Raw genomic sequence first — 19,345 nt, forward strand, 5'->3', positions numbered from 1 at the left:
TAAAACTGTTTGGGGTTGCCCTGTACCATTACTGTTCCAGACTTATAGAGATTTATATTAGCTGACTCAGGAGTCCTCGTTGTCTAGTACCCCTCGTTAACAACCCCTCTCTTAACAAAGGGGTAGTGTGCTAATATAGCACTGGGCCATGCCAGGGGATGGTTGGTGTGGAAGGTTGCTGATGTTCCCATGTTTATAATGGTCAGCAAAAAGTGTCTCTTGATTTTCCATAAGGAGCTTCATTTTGTGATCTTTTCTTGCCTTATCATTCTTTATTGTATTTGAATTCCTTCTGAACAGCAGGAGGCAGCTTCTAAGGCCTCTCCATTTGTTTGGAGTAGACTGTTCAACTCTCCTGCCATTGTTGGGCTAAAGGGCTTTGACATTCTCACTTGACACGTCAGGACTAATTGAAGTAGGCTGAAGAAATTCGGCTTGTCACCAAAAGCACTCACAAACTTCTACAGATGCACAATCGAGAGCATCCTGTCGGGCTGTATCACCGCCAGGTACGGCAACTGCTCCGCCCACAACCGTAAGGCTCTCCAGAGGGTAGTGAGGTCTGCACAACGCATCACCGGGGGCAAACTACCTGCCCTCCAGGACACCTACACCACCCGATGTCACAGGAAGGCCATAAAGATCATCAAGGACAACAACCACCCGAGCCACTGCCTGTTCACCCCGCTATCATCCAGAAGGCGAGGTCAGTACAGGTGCATCAAAGTTGGGACCGAGAGACTGAAAAACAGCTTCTATCTCAAGGCCATCAGACTGTTAAACAGCCACCACTAACATTGAGTGGCTGCTGCCAACACACTGACTCAACTCCAGCCACTTTAATAATGGGAATTGATGGGAAATGATGTAAAATATATCACTAGCCACTTTAAACAATGCTACCTAATATAATGTTTACATACCCTACATTATTCATCTCATATGTATACGTATATACTGTACTCTATATAATCTACTGCATCCTTATGTAATACATGTATCACTAGCCACTTTAACTATGCCACTTTGTTTACATACTCATCTCATGTGTATATACTGCACTCAATACCATCTACTGTATCTTGCCTATGCCGCACGGTACCATCACTCATTCATATATCTTTATGTACATATTCTTTATCCCCTTACACTTGTGTCTATAAGGTAGTAGTTTTGGAATTGTTAGCTAGATTACTTGTTGGTTATTACTGCATTGTCGGAACTAGAAGCACAAGCATTTCGCTACACTCGCATTAACATCTGCTAACCATGTGTATGTGACAAATTAAATTGGATTTGATTTGAAGTTGTATCAAGCTTGGCAGCCTTAATTTGCATGCAGTCCTTATAAAGTTAATGTAAAGTATTTTTCATCTTGGCTTTTGGAAATAAAATATAGCTTCAGACTAAACATTACTCACTCACAGTTCCAGGTTGGATGGTGTTTTCAGGTTTCTGTTGTTTTCCCAGAGCATTTGCTGCAGTGTTGGAATAATAAGCTTTGGTAGTTGTAAACCTTCCAGGTGATTTCGTTATTACGTCCAAAATCAGGTTGTAGGATTTGATTTGGAGTGAAGGTTATGTTGTAGAGGGTAGTATCCTGTATATGTTCCTGACAAAAAAATAAAAGTTTACCTAAGTAAATCGATCTCTTTTTAAGAACATGCTGAAAAATGCAGGAGCTCATCTGGTCATGAACTCTGTCTCTCTCTCAGCTTGTCTCTTCAGTCTGACTGGTTTTTGATTCTGATTACTGATGGTGGTAATGTTGTTAATGAGCTACGATGCTAGCGTAGCCCACATCAATAATGCTCGTACAATTTTTCGATATGGCCATAAAAACGTCTAAGAATATTGGCATAAGTAACTAAAGACAAAGATACTAGTGGGTGGAGTCATTTGTGTTGCTGTCAATGCGGTCAACCTACCAGAGAACAGTCTGAGTTGAGGGCAGGAACTGTTGGCCAATCACATGCGTCTTAAAATCATACTAAAACCCTACCACAGAGGACGCAATAAAATGTACACCACTGCGCGCCTCCTCTTGAGGAGGAGGCAGATGTGTGGAAAATCTCATTGAAAAGCAAAGATCTTTTAGACAGCAGGTGGCAGCATTGCACTTCTGAAAAAAGGGCTGAAGGGTGTATCAAAACAATGAATGTGGGCGTGGCTATGTGGTGCAATGGGCGTAACTTGACTTTGCTCAGGATGTTTTGAAGCTTTCTCGAGGGTTACAGAAAATACTAGTAGTGGTCATATAAGGATTTGTGGCTGTTGGCCTGAATTAAGACATGAAGAAATACAGAGAACGATGGAGAGCAAATTCTGCATTTTGACCGACACAGAAGACCTCAGAACCCTAATTTCAAGTACCGAAAATAATCAGCAAATTGAAAGGTAACGCGTTAGCTAGCTAGCTAAATCTCATTGGCGGGGCTAGCTTGCTAGGCTAGCAAACCAATAACTAAATATCTTGCCAAACAGTAGATTAACCGATATCAACAGTATTCAATATTGCATCGACAACTAAACGCATCAACACTAGGTTTTAGAAGGTTGCACTTAGCTAGGTAGCTAACTATCTAACTAGCTATTTTCATAGCTAGCTAGCGTTAATACCAGCTAGTTACAATGGAGGTACTTAATTAACAAGTTTAATGGTCTGCAAACTAACGTCAGCTGGCGTATACCATGGTGTGTGTTGCAGTTTGCGTGCAAGAGCATTAATTATAGCTAACTAACGTTAGCTGCCATGTTCATCTTCTATTCAATTTATCAAATTATGTTGACTACAATAACAATGCTGACTAAAAACTGATAATATATATTTTTTAATGTAACTGGCTGTATTTATTCCTCGTTATTTTTCTATTTGTCTTTTTTATTCTCTGCACTGTAAGCATTTCACTGTTAGTCTACACCTGTTGTTTACGAAGCATGTAGCATTAGATTTTATGTAATTTACCTGGGATTGCATTGCAAATGTGCATCAGACCGTTTGCTTGCTAACGTTTACAAGGTGATCCCTGGGCTCTGGCTTGAGGGATGTTTTGCAGTACACTCATTTGTACTTTAATGAATTAGGCATTTAGTAAATGATGAATACATTCCTTCATCAAGACCATAGAGGAAAACCCTTATTAGTCATAAGGAAGATTTAGGATCGAGGATATAAGCTGAGCCTAGCTCTGTTTAAAATCAACTTCACTCACCCCTTAGCCTAGGAGAATGATAACTTATACCTTCATGTTGTCTCCTTAGGACAAAGACTTTGTTTGAGGAGATCCGTGCATCCATCAACAACAATGAAGAAGAGGACCGTTCCTTTTGGAGGCCTGTGCTCCCATGGGGGGGTGTCTACACCATCAGGGCGGGGAGGAGGGCCATCTCATGCACGCCTCTGTATGTTAAGATAAGCCTAAAGAACACCTGCACAATTGACGGGTTCCTCATGATCCTCTATATAATACTGAGAGACAACCATAGCTTTCCCCGAGAGGTGGGCATCTTTCTGGGCAGGCAGTTTGTAGAGCATTTCCTCTACCTGATGGACTCGTATGACTACACCACCGTTAAGATGCTGTGGATCTGGGACAGGATGTCCAAAAGGCAGTACCGCTCAGTGATCCACCATGCAGCGTTGGAGATCGACCTGTTTGGTAACGAACATGAGAACTTCACCAAGAACTTAGAGACAATGCTGTCCACTATGCAGGAGAGCCTATGCACCAACTGGAGCTGTCCTGCTCGCTTCCAGGAGTTCTTACAGAGAACCATCAACATCAAGTAAGAGAGGCAGAGGCTGTAAGTCAAAGTCTGATAGCTGGTCAGTGTGGGAGGATTTTATTTGTTCCGTATCTCCCAGAGTTTCTGATCAGAGAACAGTGATCCTCCGTTAGTATATAAATGAATAGTTAGTTACTACAAATAAAGTATGAACTCAATTAGTTCAGTGGGGTGAACTGGACTATGTCCAAATGGGAGGGCCTTCCCTGTTTCTATTGCTGGCTTTGCTAATTCTTCTGGACAGCTGGTCTACACCTCTGTCTTAAAGAAGCTTTTATTTCTCCCCCTTGACTCGCTGCTTGACTAAAATAAGGCCCAGCTGTCTATAATGCTCACAGCAGGGTTGTGCTCAATTCAGAATTGACTCCCATTCAACTCATGAGTTGAAATTGAGTTTGAGTGGCAGGAAGTAGAATTTTTTTATTCTGTGCAGTTCAAAGAAATTCCACACAGTCATAGAACATAAGAGTTTAATTTAATCTGGCTGGTGGGTTGTTCCACTTCAAAAAGCACATAAAAGATTTTGACACCTACCATCTCCGATTGTTCTGAAATTGTTTGTAGTTAGAAACAGATAAGATAAGCATTTCTGCAACATTTTGTTGATTGCACCCAAATTGGCCATTTCAATTTATAGGATTTATACAGTATTCAATAAATATAGTACCTAACGTTCGATTTGCACAAATACCTCTTCTTAACAATGATTACAATGTGAGGAATCCAAGTAATTGGTCAAAGGCCAGTTTACAGTATCCGTTCTCTGTTTGAAGAGTTGTATGAAGCTGCGACCTTGGAATATTTTTTTAAATATTTTTTTTAATCAATTGTTTCATCAATATTTTATATGAATGTATATAATGACAAGCTTGATGTTTTATATACAAGATGTATATTTGTATAGACTACACATCATATACTCTGAGTGTACAAAACATTAGAAACACCTGTTCTTTCCATTAGACTGACCAGGTGAATCCAGGTGAAAGCTATGAACCCTTATTGATGTCACTTGTTGTATCCACTTCAATGAAGGGAAGGAGACAGGTTAAAGGTATTCTTCGTGATTTTGGCAGATGCCTTTAGGCTAGTAGATACCCATAGACTTCCAGTCATTGTGCTAAGGCTAGTTAGCATTGGCTCGCAAAACTACCTCTTAACTTCTTTCATACTGGACACAGAGACACAAAAATGGTATCCACGAGTTCGTCTGACTCTGGGGAATTAAATAAACGACATCTGCCAAAATTCCAAAGGGTTTTTCACTCAACAGTTTCCCGTGTGTATAAAGAATGGTCCACCACCTAAAGGACATCCAGCCAACTTGACACAACTGTGGGAAGCATTGGGGTCAATATGGGCCAGCATCCCTGTGGAACGTTTTCAACACCTTTGTGGAGTCCATGCCCCAACAAATTAATTCTGTTCTGGCGGCAAAAGGGTGTACAACTCTATATTAGGAAGGTGTTCCTAATGTTTTATACACTCAGTGTTGAATAGAAGAGGCATTTGAATTTCAAGAAATTCAATTATATTGCAATTCTGTATCCTGTTTACTACTTGAATTGAATTGGAAAGAATTGAGCATAATCCTGGCTCATAGTAGAAAATAATGAAGAGAGCAGTTGGTTTCTAAACAGCTCTGGTTCAATCTCTGCCAGAGCCTTATAAAGGTATGTTTACCCACAGTTGGCTGTATTTAGACAGTGGACTATACCTATTACCAAATCCCAACTATTTCAGTTGTTTTCATAGGTGTTTTTCTTTCTGGTGGAGATTAAAATGATTCATTAGGTTTGTGTAAATGCATCTATATAGCCTGATACTGGTGATGGTTAGAGTTAACCCTAACTACATGGTGTTCAGAGTTCAACTTCTTAACCTTGTTCATCTTTCCCAGTCCTCCTCATGAGCTGCCCCATAGAGATCCCATTCAGTCAGCGGTGGAGGAGTTCTTCTGTCCCAAAATCATTCTCTGCAAAGAACTGGGGTGAGACATAACGTGAATGTTGAACCATCATATCCTATAATCTCTCCTGGTCTTTTCTATGATGCTGACTGATTTCCTGTCTGTTCTGCAGGTGTAATGGGTTGAGGGAGTTCTCTCAGAGGGTCTTCTGCCATGGCCCACCTCCTTTTGTCATTCTCAACATGCAGCTATGGAAGTCTGAGGAGCTGTCCTACGTTCCTTACCATCTGGCTCTGTCCCAACACAGGTAAGGAAACCATGTAGAGCAGGAGGACTCCGATCCCAGCCTCATTGTCTGATGCTGTTATTTTTCTCCCTGGTTGTTCATTTAATGTCAATATCGCCCGTCTGTTTTTTTTGTTTTTGTTGGAACAGTAACCTCCTTGCCTGTACCTTGCTATTTTCATTGATTTCATTAAGCTTTTTCTAGTAACCGAGGCTGGTTTTTAACATGCTAAAAAATACAACCGTCTCTGCTTTTCAATAGATACTCACTGGAAGGCGCCACACTCTTCAACAAGGAGGAGCATCACTACTCTGCAGCCTTCCAGATAGACGGCTACTGGATGCACTATGACGGGCTGAGGAGCGACAATCTGATCCTGTTAAACAAGCCCCCTGAACTCCTGCTGCTCTCTTCCCTCGTCTACATCCGTGCCTCAGACAAATGAGGTGCACAAAGGTAACCAAACAGGGATGGGGTCAGATCCATTTTTCATTACTTACTTGAATTAAAATTCTCCTGAATAGAATTGAATTAACCCCAACTTTGTCACCAGGGTCCTGACGGGACACTGAAGGAAGGAGGGAGACACTCGACAGCACTAATAGAAAGGAATCTTTAGAAAATTGCTCACCCTACACTTACACCTTCCTGTCTTTTTGTTGCCCTTAATTCACAGAAAAATTACCCTTTACCTTACATTTAGTTAATCATGGTTTTGTCTTCCATTCCTCAGTGAGAACATACCATCACTTTTTTTTAGCACCAAATCATATTTTAATGACATGTCAACAACTTCCTTGTTCTGTTTTATACTTTTAAGATTATTTTCGAAATGATGTGCTCTATTTTGCCTTACTGTTGCCTCTGAAACTCTGTGTGCAAAGTGATAAGTGCGTCTTCTCTTTGGGCATGCTTGGAATCCAAGAATTTATGTATGAACTATAGTAGTTCTGGGCAGGTATGCATATTGAAGAATGAACTCAAACTTAAATAGTTTTACTGCGTAAATGTTTGTTGAAAAGTTTGCTCGCAGTGTGTTTTCTTGGGTGGGATGGCATTCAGAGAAGCAAATTCAGCTAATTCAACTTTGATGTAGACTTGTCAACAGGGTATATAAGCTAGACCAGCAAAGCTTCTGTGAGAGTTGGTACAATACTACAATCTATTTGTGCATACCAGCCCTGACTTTAGATTAAACTGGTGCTTTTTAAAATACTATTTCCACTGTAGTTTGAAAACATTAGAAACTGTTTAAGTATTGCTTTGTATTTTGTGGAAACTCAATCATTATCCTTGATTTACTTGCTTGTTTTAAATTGTCCATTAAGCTTTTTTATTTATCCATTATTTTACCAGGTAAGTTGACTGAGAACACGTTCTCATTTACAGCAACAACCTGGGGAATAGTTACAGGGGAGAGGAGGGGGATGAATGAGCCAATTGTAAACTGGGGATTATTAGGTGACTGATGGTTTGAAGGCCAGATTGGGAATTTTAGCCAGGACACCGGGGTTAACATCCCTACTCTTACAATTAGTGCCATGGGGTCTTTAATGACCTCAGTCAGGACACCCATTTATTGTCCCATCCGAAAGAGGGCACGCTACACAGGGCAGTGTCCCCAATCACTGCCCTGGGGCATTGGGATATTTTTTAGACCAGAGGAAAGAGTGCCTCCTATTGGCCCTCCAACACCACTTCCAGCAGCATCTGGTCTTCCATCCAGGGACTGACCAGGACCAACCCTGCTTAGCTTCAGAAGCAAGCCAGCAGTGGTGGTATGCTGCTGACTACTTGATGTCAGTGATTGTTAGAATACATGCTCCAATAATTGTATAACATCAGTTCTGTCGTAATGTCAGTAATTACTTACAAGTACCCCAGCACAGTGACATTACAGAAGTGCTTCTTGAGTGCTCGCTTGTTTGCCTTTCATAGTAGCATATGATATCCTGCACAATTCAATAAGGTAAATTACTACATCCCAATCTAAAGATGTCAAACCTGTAGTAAATATTAGTATACAAATGTGATTTTGTAATTCATTTGATAATTTAGAAATTACCAGAGCATTGAACCATCACATTGTGCCTCTTGCCAATTTATCAGTGTACAATTTCATTCTTGACAGAACTACATAATGAAACTCTTAGAGCAAAAATACTTGTATCTATGCTTTCATTGTTAAGTCTTTTTTTTTTTTACCAATATTTTATTTTATTTTTATGGAACGTGTCTGTTTTCGTTGCTTGTTTGCACCATAACTAAGAAACAAGAGCCAAAGAACAGCGTGCCTTTAAGGCAGGCATTTATTGATTTTAACTCGGTACGACGGCACACACAAACTGGCTAAAATGCATGTTCAATCAAAGCATGATAACATTTTAGAAACAAAAATACTGCTTCTACTTCAAGGTTCTTGTAGTTCCAGTAATAATCCACAGGATATAGAATTCAACATTTTCACCTTAAGCCAGTTCAGACACTCATTGGAAATGTAAAAGAAGCAGAGATAATTTGGCTAACATTGACATCAGTTTCAAATGACTTGATTTTAGTATTCCCTCTGCATTCATAAGTAAAACAAGCACTTTGGTGAGTGGTGGCAAAACAAGACATGGTTAGGGCATGATAAAAGTACACATCTTCTTTAAAAAAAATCACATTTTGCTATACATCCCTTCATTTTGCAGTTTCGCGTTTTCAGATTCCACGTATGGTCAAAAAATGTCCCTCCACAGTAAAGTAAAGACTGTCTGTATACATTCATCCCTAAAATGTATGTTGTCTTCAATATCCCCAAGGATAACATCTTTCAAAATGTAGTAGTAGTAGTAGTAGTATCAAATGCTTGACAATGGATGGCAGCTGCAGACAATCATGCCTGTGTGATTTTCACTATGTTCTGGTTCAGCCTCCAAAGATGTTGTGGATGGACAAATGCCTAATTTGCCTAACATCAAGAATTAAAGCAGAAAAACCCAATTGCAAGAAAATCTAAAAGGGAAAAGACTATTCAATTAAAATGGTTAATGTAATACAGTATTAGTTCATTTTATACTATGTGCACTAAGTTATCTTAGGATGTTCCAAGGATGTCATATTTCACCTATTGCAATATGTTGGATTTGCATTGATTATTCATACGAAGGACATTGAAGAAAATGAAAAACAATTCATGGTTATGTGAATAGGAGCTGTACATTCATGCAGGTTGAAATGGCATATTTACTTCCATCCCATGGCAGCGTAAACTTTTTTTGCAATCGTAGATTCATTTAGATGTTTCCACTGTGAAATGTTAAAGCCCACCATTCCAAGATGGGGAAAAAACAGCAGCAGGTCTAACCATGAAACAACTTGTTTTAGAAATAAATTTAACATCACCTAAGATTCAACCATCAGCATTTAAAGAAGAGAAGTCAAGTGAAGAACTTGCATGCTTGTTCAGACAAGCCCTCATACTGCTGAGATGCTGACAATGGTCTCTTATTGCTAGAGCAAGAATAAACGTCGTTCTGCCCCTGAACAGGCAGTTAACCCACTGTTCCTAGGCCGTCATTGTAAATAAGAATTTGTTCTTAACTGACTTGCCTAGTAAAATAAAGGTTAAAAAAACAGTCTTAAGATGTTTGTTTGGGTGGGGGGGGGGCTTCCCTTGATCTTAATTTATTACGTCTAAGGTAACGTTTAGAGGGTAAGAGCTAAAGAGTATAGGTAATCACAATTGACAAGTGTGTAAATGGAACACAACACTGCAGCACTGTAACTGCAAGGCTGCTCTCTGGTGAGAAACTAGATCAGATGGCTTAGAGCAAGACCCATACAGTCAGTCTTGTGCCAATCTTACATTACATGCAAACTGGAATTTTTACTGGAATACAATCCATTTGATTGTCTGCAAACTTTCCTCAGTACATGTGAATTGACTTGCACAACATTGTTAATGGCTCTTCAAAGATGAGAGCAAACAATGCAAAGTGGGATGGGGAAAACAGAGACAAAAGGTTTGAACGGTGGTGGTCTTTCAGACAATATAAAACGTGTGATAACGTCACAGCAATATGATACGCCTTGACTTTTGAGGCAAAATTCAAAGCAAAAATAATTGTATCCACAAATGTATTGCATTGTTTAAATTCCATGAACCTAAATTGAGACCTATGTACAAATTGAAATTGCACTACTCATCAATAAGTCCGGTAAGTGCAATGCAGAGCTCCCTTTAAGTTTTCCTCATGTGCAAACATCTATAAAATGTACAATACAAGGAAACTGCTCTTACACTCTGGACCAACAACAGGGACTGAGTTTCTTGATCTATAGTCTCATGTTACCTGTCCTTCAGCGTGGCCCCAAGGCTACAACACCCAGACTCAGCCTGCAGCCATTAACCCAGGCGAGCACTTTGAGCTCAGTCATGTCTCCATGCCCTTGTCTGTCTGCCATGTCTCTCTCCAAGGTCCAAATAGTTTGTGACAGTGACAATTTTGCTTGACATAGAACACAGCCCTTACTGCTCCATATCCACCCCATCCATATGACACAATGTCACACGTACTATGCATTAGCAGTGAAAATAACCCTTTTGATTCTGGCACACAGGAGAAAGTTACACCAGACTTGTGAAAGCAGGTCATCTTTTGGCACTTCACAAGGCTGTGTATGTATATGCACTCTTGCCTGAGCTCCTCAGGAAGACCTTGGCCACATGTGGCTTCTCACACATGCTTTATCAGAGCAAGCAGAGAGCGGGGGTGTAGGGGTCATTACATTTTAAGCATTTTGCAGACACTCTTATCCAGAACGACTTGTAGGAGCAATTAGGGTTAAGTGCCTTACTCAAGGGCACAGAGATTTTTTCCCTAGTCGGCTCAAGGATTCAAACCAGTGACCTTTTGGTTACTGGCCCAACACTCTTAACCGCTAGGCTTCTTCCTAACCCATTAGAGACCAACAATCTCAGACTTTCTTTGTGAGGAAATTGGCAGTGAGCTTTACAGCCAGATCCACTACTTCATAATGCAGGGACAATATTTCAGACAAACTATCGCTAAACGAATGACAGCAGTGGGGCTCAAGAGGGAAAGCATCAGATCATAAATGGATCCATAGATGGTACCTAACGAGTCCAATTTAAAAACAGGGCTCAAAGTAAAGACTGGTGGTTGAGGTATTCCAGTCACAAGCTTGCCTTCTAGCAAGACACTGCTTTATAGCATGGGGGCATTTTGATGCACAACCAACATCTACAACAACACAGAAGAACAAATAAAAGAAACCTGATACATTGAGGCAACACAGACAACAGCTGAATCCTAATAGCACCAGTTAGTATTGTGTACAAACCCAGCAGTGAAAAGCAGGACAGGATATCTTCAATACTTATGAAGAGGGATGAAGTGTGACCCTACCTCAGGAAGATGTAACAGAAGCCTAGAGATGGGGATTTATCAATTGCTCCGAGGATGAAAGACAGGTGGCAAGTACTCAAGAGAATTCAGTGGGGTTTGTTAATCCTTCACAACCTCAACCCTTCAATCAAGTACATGTATACACACACATACCATAACTAGTAACCCAGTGCAAAAAAAACATTTACAGGCAATGCACTAGAGGATATATTAATATCTATACATTTCTTTTAATTTAAACTATTTACAGAGAAAAAAAGGCAGCCCTTTAAGTGAATATAAATATTCAGATCTCTCTTTGTGAAGCACTGATTTAGATGCAGACATTTCAAACTGTGAGCCGATCACCTTGCCTGAGCTTTAGTCCTGCACACAGACACAGAAGAACAATCATGCGTCTACTCACAAGCATACAGACACTCTGCGCCACACACATACTTTAAAGATCTAGGGGGGGGAAAAAACAACTGGAACATGTTCTGCTCATAGCAGAATTTTTTTTTTTTTAAATGAACAAAATAAAAAGTCTACAATTAAAAAAAGTGACAGTTTTCACCCACAGTCCTGTGAAATGTCATTGTGGTTCAGCAGCAGTCATCTCTTCTCTGTGACAAGATCCATGGTGATCTGCTCCTCTCCTCCACCCAGACCCTTTCACTCTGGCCATCTGTGGTTTCCTGGTGCCAGCCGGGCTCATTCATCCAGCAACAAGCTCTCTCTCTCTCTCTGGGATCCACAGCAGTGTGGAGGCCTCCTCAGCCTGTTGGCTATGAATGGAGGGAAGAAGAAAAAAAAAAAAGAGCCTTTTGTCTAAGTCTTCTTAAGGAGTCCTACCCAGGGGTGCCATGGGTCAAAGAGCAGTCATGCCAAAGTTACAGCGGCAGTACATCATGCCGCTTGAGTCCAGCCAGCTGTCTGTGATGGGGTCGTATCGCTGGACAGTGTTCAGGTAGGATGACCCCGAGTGACCCCCCACCACATAGAGATAGTTGTCCACGATCGCGGAGCCAACCCCTGGGAAGATAAATATTATAAATGGTTATTCCTGGCCATGCAATATGAATGGTCAACTTCCCAGCATCAACATAAACCTCTCCCTCACCAACTTTAAACATCTGCTATCTGAGCAGCTAACCGATCACTGCAGCTGTACATAGTCCATCTGTAAATAGCCCACCCAATTTACCTACCTCATCCCCATACTGTTTTTATTTATTTACTTTTCTGCTCTTTTGCACACCAGTATCTCTACCTGCACATGACCATCTGATCATTTATCACTCCAGTGTTAATCTGCTAAATTGTAATTATTCGCCTACCTCCTCATGCCTTTTGTACACAATGTATATAGACTCCTTTTTTTCTCTACTGTGTTATTGACTTGTTTATTGTTTACTCCATGTGTAACTGTGTTGTTGTCTGTTCACACTGCTATGATTTATCTTGAGCAGGTCGCAGTTGTAAATGAGAACTTGTTCTCAACTCGCCTACCTGGTTAAATAAAGGTGAAATAAAAAATTTAAAAATAAAAGTAATTTCCCAACTCACCTGTGCGTGGTTCATTCATGGGCCGACAGGCTGTCCACTGGTTCTGGTGTGGGTCATACCTCTCAATGCTGGACAGATGAGATACCCCATTGTGTCCCCCAACCACAAATATGAACCCTAGCATGACACCCACGGCAAAATTGATCCGTTTGTCTGCCATGGGGGCTACCATTTCCCAGGCATCCTTGCTGGGGTCGTACCGCTCCACACTACACAGTAGAAAGACAGAGTTAATAAATTAAACACTGTCCTTCAAGTGGCACAGTTATAGTCATATTGTACATTGACAATATCACTGCTGTCTTTTTAAACAGGTTAGTACAGTAGCAGGAATTATAGCCATCATAAAATGACTGACTCACTTTTTCCTGTATCAAAGCCAATACAATTCACTATTGATATTTTTTTTGTTCTTAGACATTATATAGCTGTGCCATTGTCATCTCAAACCAATGCAGCCCCATTTAACGAGGCCATCTATTTCAGTCCTATATTTTTCTGGCAATATCAAAGCGATGAAAACCTCAACAACGTTGTCGGAAAACTGTCAATTTGGGAATTACCTTGGAACAAATAAGTCCCCACAGCTTCCCTGTCCAAACACATTCTCCTGAGGGGTTTGGGGAGTCAAGGAAACTGTAACACATCCCTCTAGTCGACAACAGAGGTCTAACCAGCAAGCCAACACTTATTCTATGAAAGCAACTCCAGTGCCCGCTGTAATTATTGGATCAATTCCTTCTTCTGGTTCTATACTTTAAAAGTTGGGATTTGAAATCAAACAATGACTATGAGGTTAAAGTGCAGACTGTCAGCTTTCATTTGAGGGTATTTTCATCCATATCAGGTGAACCATTTAGAAATTACAGCAGTCCCCCTATATTAGGGGAGCAAAAGTATTGGGACACTTGTGTATTAAAGTAGTAAAAAGTTAAGTATTTGATCCCATATTCATAGCACACAATGACTACATCAAGCGTGTGACTCTACAAATTTGTTGGATGCATTTGCTGTTTTTTTGGTTGTGTTTCAGATTTCGTGCCCAATAGAAATTAATGGTAAATAATATAGTGTGTCATTTTGGAGTCACTTTTATTGTAAATAAGAATAGAATATGGTAGTATGATATTTCTGCATCTAACTTTGTCACTCATCATTATTCAGGATTCATTCAGAATTATCTGTAGTCATGGTAGCATCCACATTCATATAGAAGTGTTTAGAAACAATAAAAGTGACTACAAAATGACAGTACATTATTTACCATTCATTTCTATTGGGCACAAAATAATCTGAAACAACCAAAATAAACAAATGCAGCATCACAGACTTGACATAGTCATTGCGTGTTATAAATATAGGACCAAATACTAACCTTTTTAATACACAAGTGAATTTGTCCCAATACTTTTGCTCCCCTAAAATGGGAGGGGGGCTATCTACACAAAGTGCTGTAATTTCTAAAAGGTGAAAATCCCCACAAATAAAAAAGCTGACGGTCTGCACTTCAACATCAGTCATTGCTTGATTTCAAATCCCATCTTTTAAAGTATACGGCCAAAAGAAGAAAAAATGCTTCACTGTTCCAATAATTACAGAGGGCACTGTATAACCATCTGAGTAGAAGAAAACAAATCCTGTTTTTACAGAATATGGGTTGCACCGCAGGCTAGTAACAGAGCAGGGGGCTGAAACTCTTTGAATGGATGGATCAAAGCATTCAAAGGTTGTGGGGTCGACCATAAATAACCTTTCTGATGTGAAAACGGTCAACGAACAAAAAGGTTGATGGCAGGTTTTGAAGTAGACCTAGTATTTCAAAAGCTTATTGGAACCCTCATGAGCAAAGCCTGTGAAAATCCATAATACCACCGCAGATTGACTAGATGAAGTGAAAACGTACCTGTTCATATGGGCGGGGCCATAGCCACCAATGGCATAGACCATGCCATCCAGCACAGCCGTGGCAAAGCAGCTGCGTGACTTGGTCATAGGTGCCACAGGCTGCCACTCCTTCACCTTGGGGACATATTTTTCTACAGACTGTAGGTAGTACTGGCCATCATAGCCCCCCAGGGCATAGAGCTCCCCAGCCAAGACCACCACCCCCAGGGTGCTGCGACACTCTGCCATGCGCTCCACTGTGGACCACGTGTTGCTGTCAGGGTCCCAGCTCTCCACTGTGCTCTCATGTCTCCGGTAGCTAATGCCCTGTCGCATGTGTGTGGCGATACCACCCACCACATACACCTTCTGGTCCAACACTGCCACTCCAAACTCATAGCGGGGCACACTAAGAGGGGCAAGCCCAATCCATGAATCAGTTTGAGGGAAGTACATTTCCATGCTATGAGAGAAAGAAATAAGTTACATTTGTTCAATTTCTTTCTAATTCACATGAAACAAATTAAGAATCTACATATTTAAAAAATAAAAAGGGGTGGGGGGGTTGACAAACAGTTTTGAATGATTCTGTTTGGGGCTCAGCATTACCTCTCGAGGGTGGCAAAGAGTCCAGCCTTGCCTCCCACAGCAAGAAGAACTTTGGCAGCACAGCGTGGCCTTGTGGACAACACCGTCTGGTAGGAGAGCCGGTGCTCAGGCATGAAATGGTATTTGAGGGCCTCATTGAGGAGGTGCTTGCAGGCGTGGTCATCCCGGATAAGGTGGTTGGCCTCGTAGAGGCGGGTGAGGAACTTAACGCTGAGGAAAGGCAAACGGACGCAGTGCAGTAGCTGAGCTAGGTGCTGCTGCCGCTCAGTCACATCGTACTTGATCCACGACTCCAGGGCGTAGAACACAGTCTCTTCCGTTACCACCTTCAGACAGTCATTTGACACTATTTCATCCAATTCAGCCCGTGTCAGCTCAAAGAACTCCTCTGTCAGGCACACCTCTTCAAAATTCTGACAGATAAATTTAGTGGCAGCCAGGCAGAGATCATGGCAGCCATAGGTCTCAGCGAAGCGTGAGATGCCTATACAGTTCCCAGCATCTAGCTGACTCTCTAAGAAGGAGCAGCACTCCTTCAGCACCAGCTTGACCTGGAGCAGGTTAGCAGCTGGCAATAGGGACTCCACTCTTTCCTGTGAGATGAATACCGTGCCAGTGTAGGCATACTCAACGATTGCCTACAGGAGGAGAAATAAAAAACACACAATCATGCTATTAAAGAGCCAGACAAAGTGTGCTTTTAGGAAACACAGTGAAATCTTCCAAATGATGACAGTGAGCTTAAATGACGATTACCTGTAGCGCAGCCTCGTCAATGCACTGGAACTCTACCTCGGAGGTCTCCTTCTCTGACAGGTTGCCCGTGAACATGGCCTTGAAGTAGGGGCTGATGCTCGCCAGCACCACTTTGTGGGCATGGATCTTGCATTCACCCACGCGCAGCACAATGTCACACAGCTCATGGTCCTGCCGCAACAGCTGGAGGCCTTGCAACAGCTGCTCAGAGTGGGGCCGCGTCAGACTGGCAAGCATATAGGACTGGGCCTGCTGGTCCATCTTTGAAAAAAACCGCACAACATTACCATGCTGTCAAATGTAAGGGACACGTACAGTTTAAAAAGACATTGTTGCAGCATAATCTCCATGTAAAGTTGCAGAACAGCCTGATAACAGCATCAATTTCATGAAACCAAAATACAGAACTATAGACAAGTGGAGGAGGAAACTCACGACAACAATTCCCTCTCCAGGTCAAATCTAAGGGAAGGGCTGAATTGACTTGCAGTATCTAGCAAGGTAAACACGTGAGCCACCTAAGTCATGCCAATATGATTTATGCTATAGTTAAGTACAACATACAATATGCAGTGCACAGCATACAATATATCTGAGTGTGTGTCTAAAAGTTTCATCGTATCATATCAGGGATGCGAATTTGCGAATTCTGATTAGTAGGGAATGGCATAAAAAAATGGCCTGATGAAAGATGACTGCAACTGAAAATCTAAGCAGCCTTTTATTTATTTTTACACAACGGTGAAAAATATGTATATCAACAAGAATTCAGTTTGCCTTGATAATCCTTTAGTAAAGACGTGTTCTTTCACAGTTGAATGCGTACAGTTTAGCTTCCTTAAAGCGCAAGAGTTGAGCAAGTTTCATCTAGCTAGCTAGTTATCTGGCCAACTAGCTAATAATAACAACCCCAGTTACTAAATAATATTCAAATGTAAGATGTAGCAATGGCAGAGTTCTTAAACCTGTCAAACATTGCCATCTAGCTACGTTAGTATATTTGGCTATGCTAGTAGCTTTGCATCTTCAAAGCATATTTCGACAAAGCTTGAGCGACGCCTCAAACCGCAAGGCTCCGTTAGCTAGCTGTCAAATGTTGTCAGCAAACTAGCTAGTCTACCATTGCTTAGCTATAACTAAACTGAGCGAGCAAGCTTGCTAACAGTTTAGCACAACAACAGCATCTATTTGCCAAATATCGGTGCTCCAATCCTTTCAAAACTTGTCGAGGACCTGTAATGAATACCAATGTAAAATATTAACATTACATTTCTCAAGGGTAACGTCATCTGTTTAGCGACTAGCAAAGGTGTATAATGAACCCTACTCGTTTAGTTAGCTAATCTGGATAGTATCAGTAGCTGCCTTCGCGACGTCGGCCCATTTAGCATAAATAGCAACAGCCTTGCAAGCCACAAAATTACTGTTCTGATTTTTCAGACTAGCTGCTGAATATTGCTTGCATTTTATAATATAGCTTGTAATAATGCGTAGCCTGCAATAACCGGGCTATCGGATGTACGAGGGGTTTGAGGCATCGTGTGAGAAATTAATTTAGCTAGCAACAAGGGTGTTATTTCCAATGCATTACCACGAAGCCAGTGTTGCTGCTAAAATAAAAACAGTACTAATCAAGCTAAACATTGATCTCCAGCTTGTTGAGTGCTATCTATTGTAACGTGTGATAGCTACTAGCTAAATATCTTCAAAAAATGTTCAACACTATGCAAGCTAGACAAACCTGTGTTGAGCGTCAGATGAGCCGACAAGATCTGTTTTATTGCAGCAGCGGAGTATAATCCAGAAACCGCAGGAACCCCAGCGTCTGTCAGGAAAACAAAAACCAAACACTTTATGCTGCGTAACATTTAGGAGCAAGCAGGGTACTTCTAAAGGAATGGTATATTTGTAGCTATTTTGCACACATTGCCATTGATAATATTTTTTTATACACAACCATAGTACATCATACAAGTTAGAACGGAAAGAAGGCAACAACCAACTAGGAGTCATGAAAATAAAATACAAATATCAACATAAAAAAATCCCAATTTTAATTTGGTATGATGAAATAGTGTAATACTTTGTCAATTCGCTAAATTGACAAATGTACAGTAGCTTTATGGTAGAAGTTGCACTCCCTCTGTTTCCCAGCAGAGGTGCCCAGCAAATCAATATATGAGGCTCTGCTGGTATCAACATAGTCATTAGAAGGGCTACAATATCACAATTTGTCATTTATAAACTTATTTGAACAAGAACAGTTATGATATACAGTGCCATCGGAAAGTATTCAGACCCCTTGACATTTTCCATATATATTTTTTTTCTCCCTTAACCAGGCAAGTCAGTTAAATTCTTATTTACAAAGATGGTCTACCCCGGCCAAACCCTAACCCAGACGACGCTGAGCCAATTGTGCGCCAACCTATGGGACTCACAATCACGGCCGGTTGTGATACGTGGAATCAAACCAGGGTCTGTAGTGACACCTCTAGCACTGAGATGCAGTGCCTTAGACCACCACACCACTCGGGAACCCACGTTAGAGCCTTATTCTATGGATTAAATAAATAAAATATCCTCATCAATCTACACACAATCCCCCTTAATGACAAAGCAAAAAAAGGTTTTTAGAAATATTAGCAAATTTACCTGTGGTAAACAAATTTGATTGAACAGGATTTGTAAAGGCATACACCTGTCTATATAATGTCCCACAGTTGACTGTGCATGTCAGAGCAAAAAACAAGCCACGATATCGAAGGAATGGTCCGTAGAGCTCCGAGACAGGATTGTGTCGAGGCACAGATCTGGAGAAGGTTACCAAACATTTCTGCAGCATTGAAGGTCCCCAAGAACACAGTGGCTTCCATCATGCTTAAATGGAAGAAGTTTGGAACCACCAAGTCTATTCCTAGAGCTCGCTTCCAGGCCAAACTGAGCAATCGGGGGAGAAGGGCCTCACTGTACACTGATAGTTTTAAAAAATGCATGGGCAGCACCATTGCGTAGGACTTCCTATGGATTAAGGCTTGATCACATATTTCCATCCAGGTCATCAGGAGGGATCAGCCAATGAGTTATAATCATGAGCAAACGTTCCATAACTGCAGGTGGCGGTAAATCTAGTGGTGAACGACTCCAACTCCT

The 19,345-nt window shown here is 41.1% G+C and overlaps 2 protein-coding genes across 4 annotated transcripts; one reads left to right on the forward strand and one right to left on the reverse strand.

The window, feature by feature from the left end:
• The first annotated feature begins 2,179 nt into the window (after window positions 1-2,179).
• LOC109903986 (uncharacterized protein C14orf28 homolog) lies at window positions 2,180-8,701 on the forward strand. Its single transcript, XM_020501034.2, has 6 exons — window positions 2,180-2,397; window positions 3,262-3,786; window positions 5,687-5,776; window positions 5,868-6,002; window positions 6,243-6,437; window positions 6,535-8,701. The coding sequence occupies exons 1-5, from the start codon at window positions 2,312-2,314 to the stop codon at window positions 6,424-6,426; spliced, it is 1,020 nt and encodes a 339-aa protein (XP_020356623.1). The 5' UTR covers window positions 2,180-2,311; the 3' UTR covers window positions 6,427-6,437; window positions 6,535-8,701.
• Window positions 8,262-19,345, reverse strand: LOC109903985 (kelch-like protein 28). 3 transcript variants are annotated; one of them, XM_020501032.2, is made up of 7 exons: window positions 18,848-19,345; window positions 17,934-18,017; window positions 16,193-16,453; window positions 15,437-16,074; window positions 14,847-15,290; window positions 12,944-13,152; window positions 8,262-12,409 (listed from the first exon to the last, which is right to left on the reverse strand). In XM_020501032.2, the coding sequence occupies exons 3-7, from the start codon at window positions 16,451-16,453 to the stop codon at window positions 12,246-12,248; spliced, it is 1,716 nt and encodes a 571-aa protein (XP_020356621.1). In that variant the 5' UTR covers window positions 17,934-18,017; window positions 18,848-19,345; the 3' UTR covers window positions 8,262-12,245. The 3 variants fall into 3 exon arrangements, with proteins under 3 accessions (XP_020356621.1, XP_031644097.1, XP_020356622.1); XM_031788237.1 differs by lacking the exon at window positions 18,848-19,345 and having other exon boundaries at window positions 17,934-18,084; XM_020501033.2 differs by lacking the exons at window positions 17,934-18,017; window positions 18,848-19,345 and adding an exon at window positions 16,628-17,923.

Source organism: Oncorhynchus kisutch, linkage group LG14, assembly GCF_002021735.2.
Source record: "Oncorhynchus kisutch isolate 150728-3 linkage group LG14, Okis_V2, whole genome shotgun sequence".
Classification (NCBI taxonomy): Eukaryota; Metazoa; Chordata; class Actinopteri; order Salmoniformes; family Salmonidae; genus Oncorhynchus; species Oncorhynchus kisutch.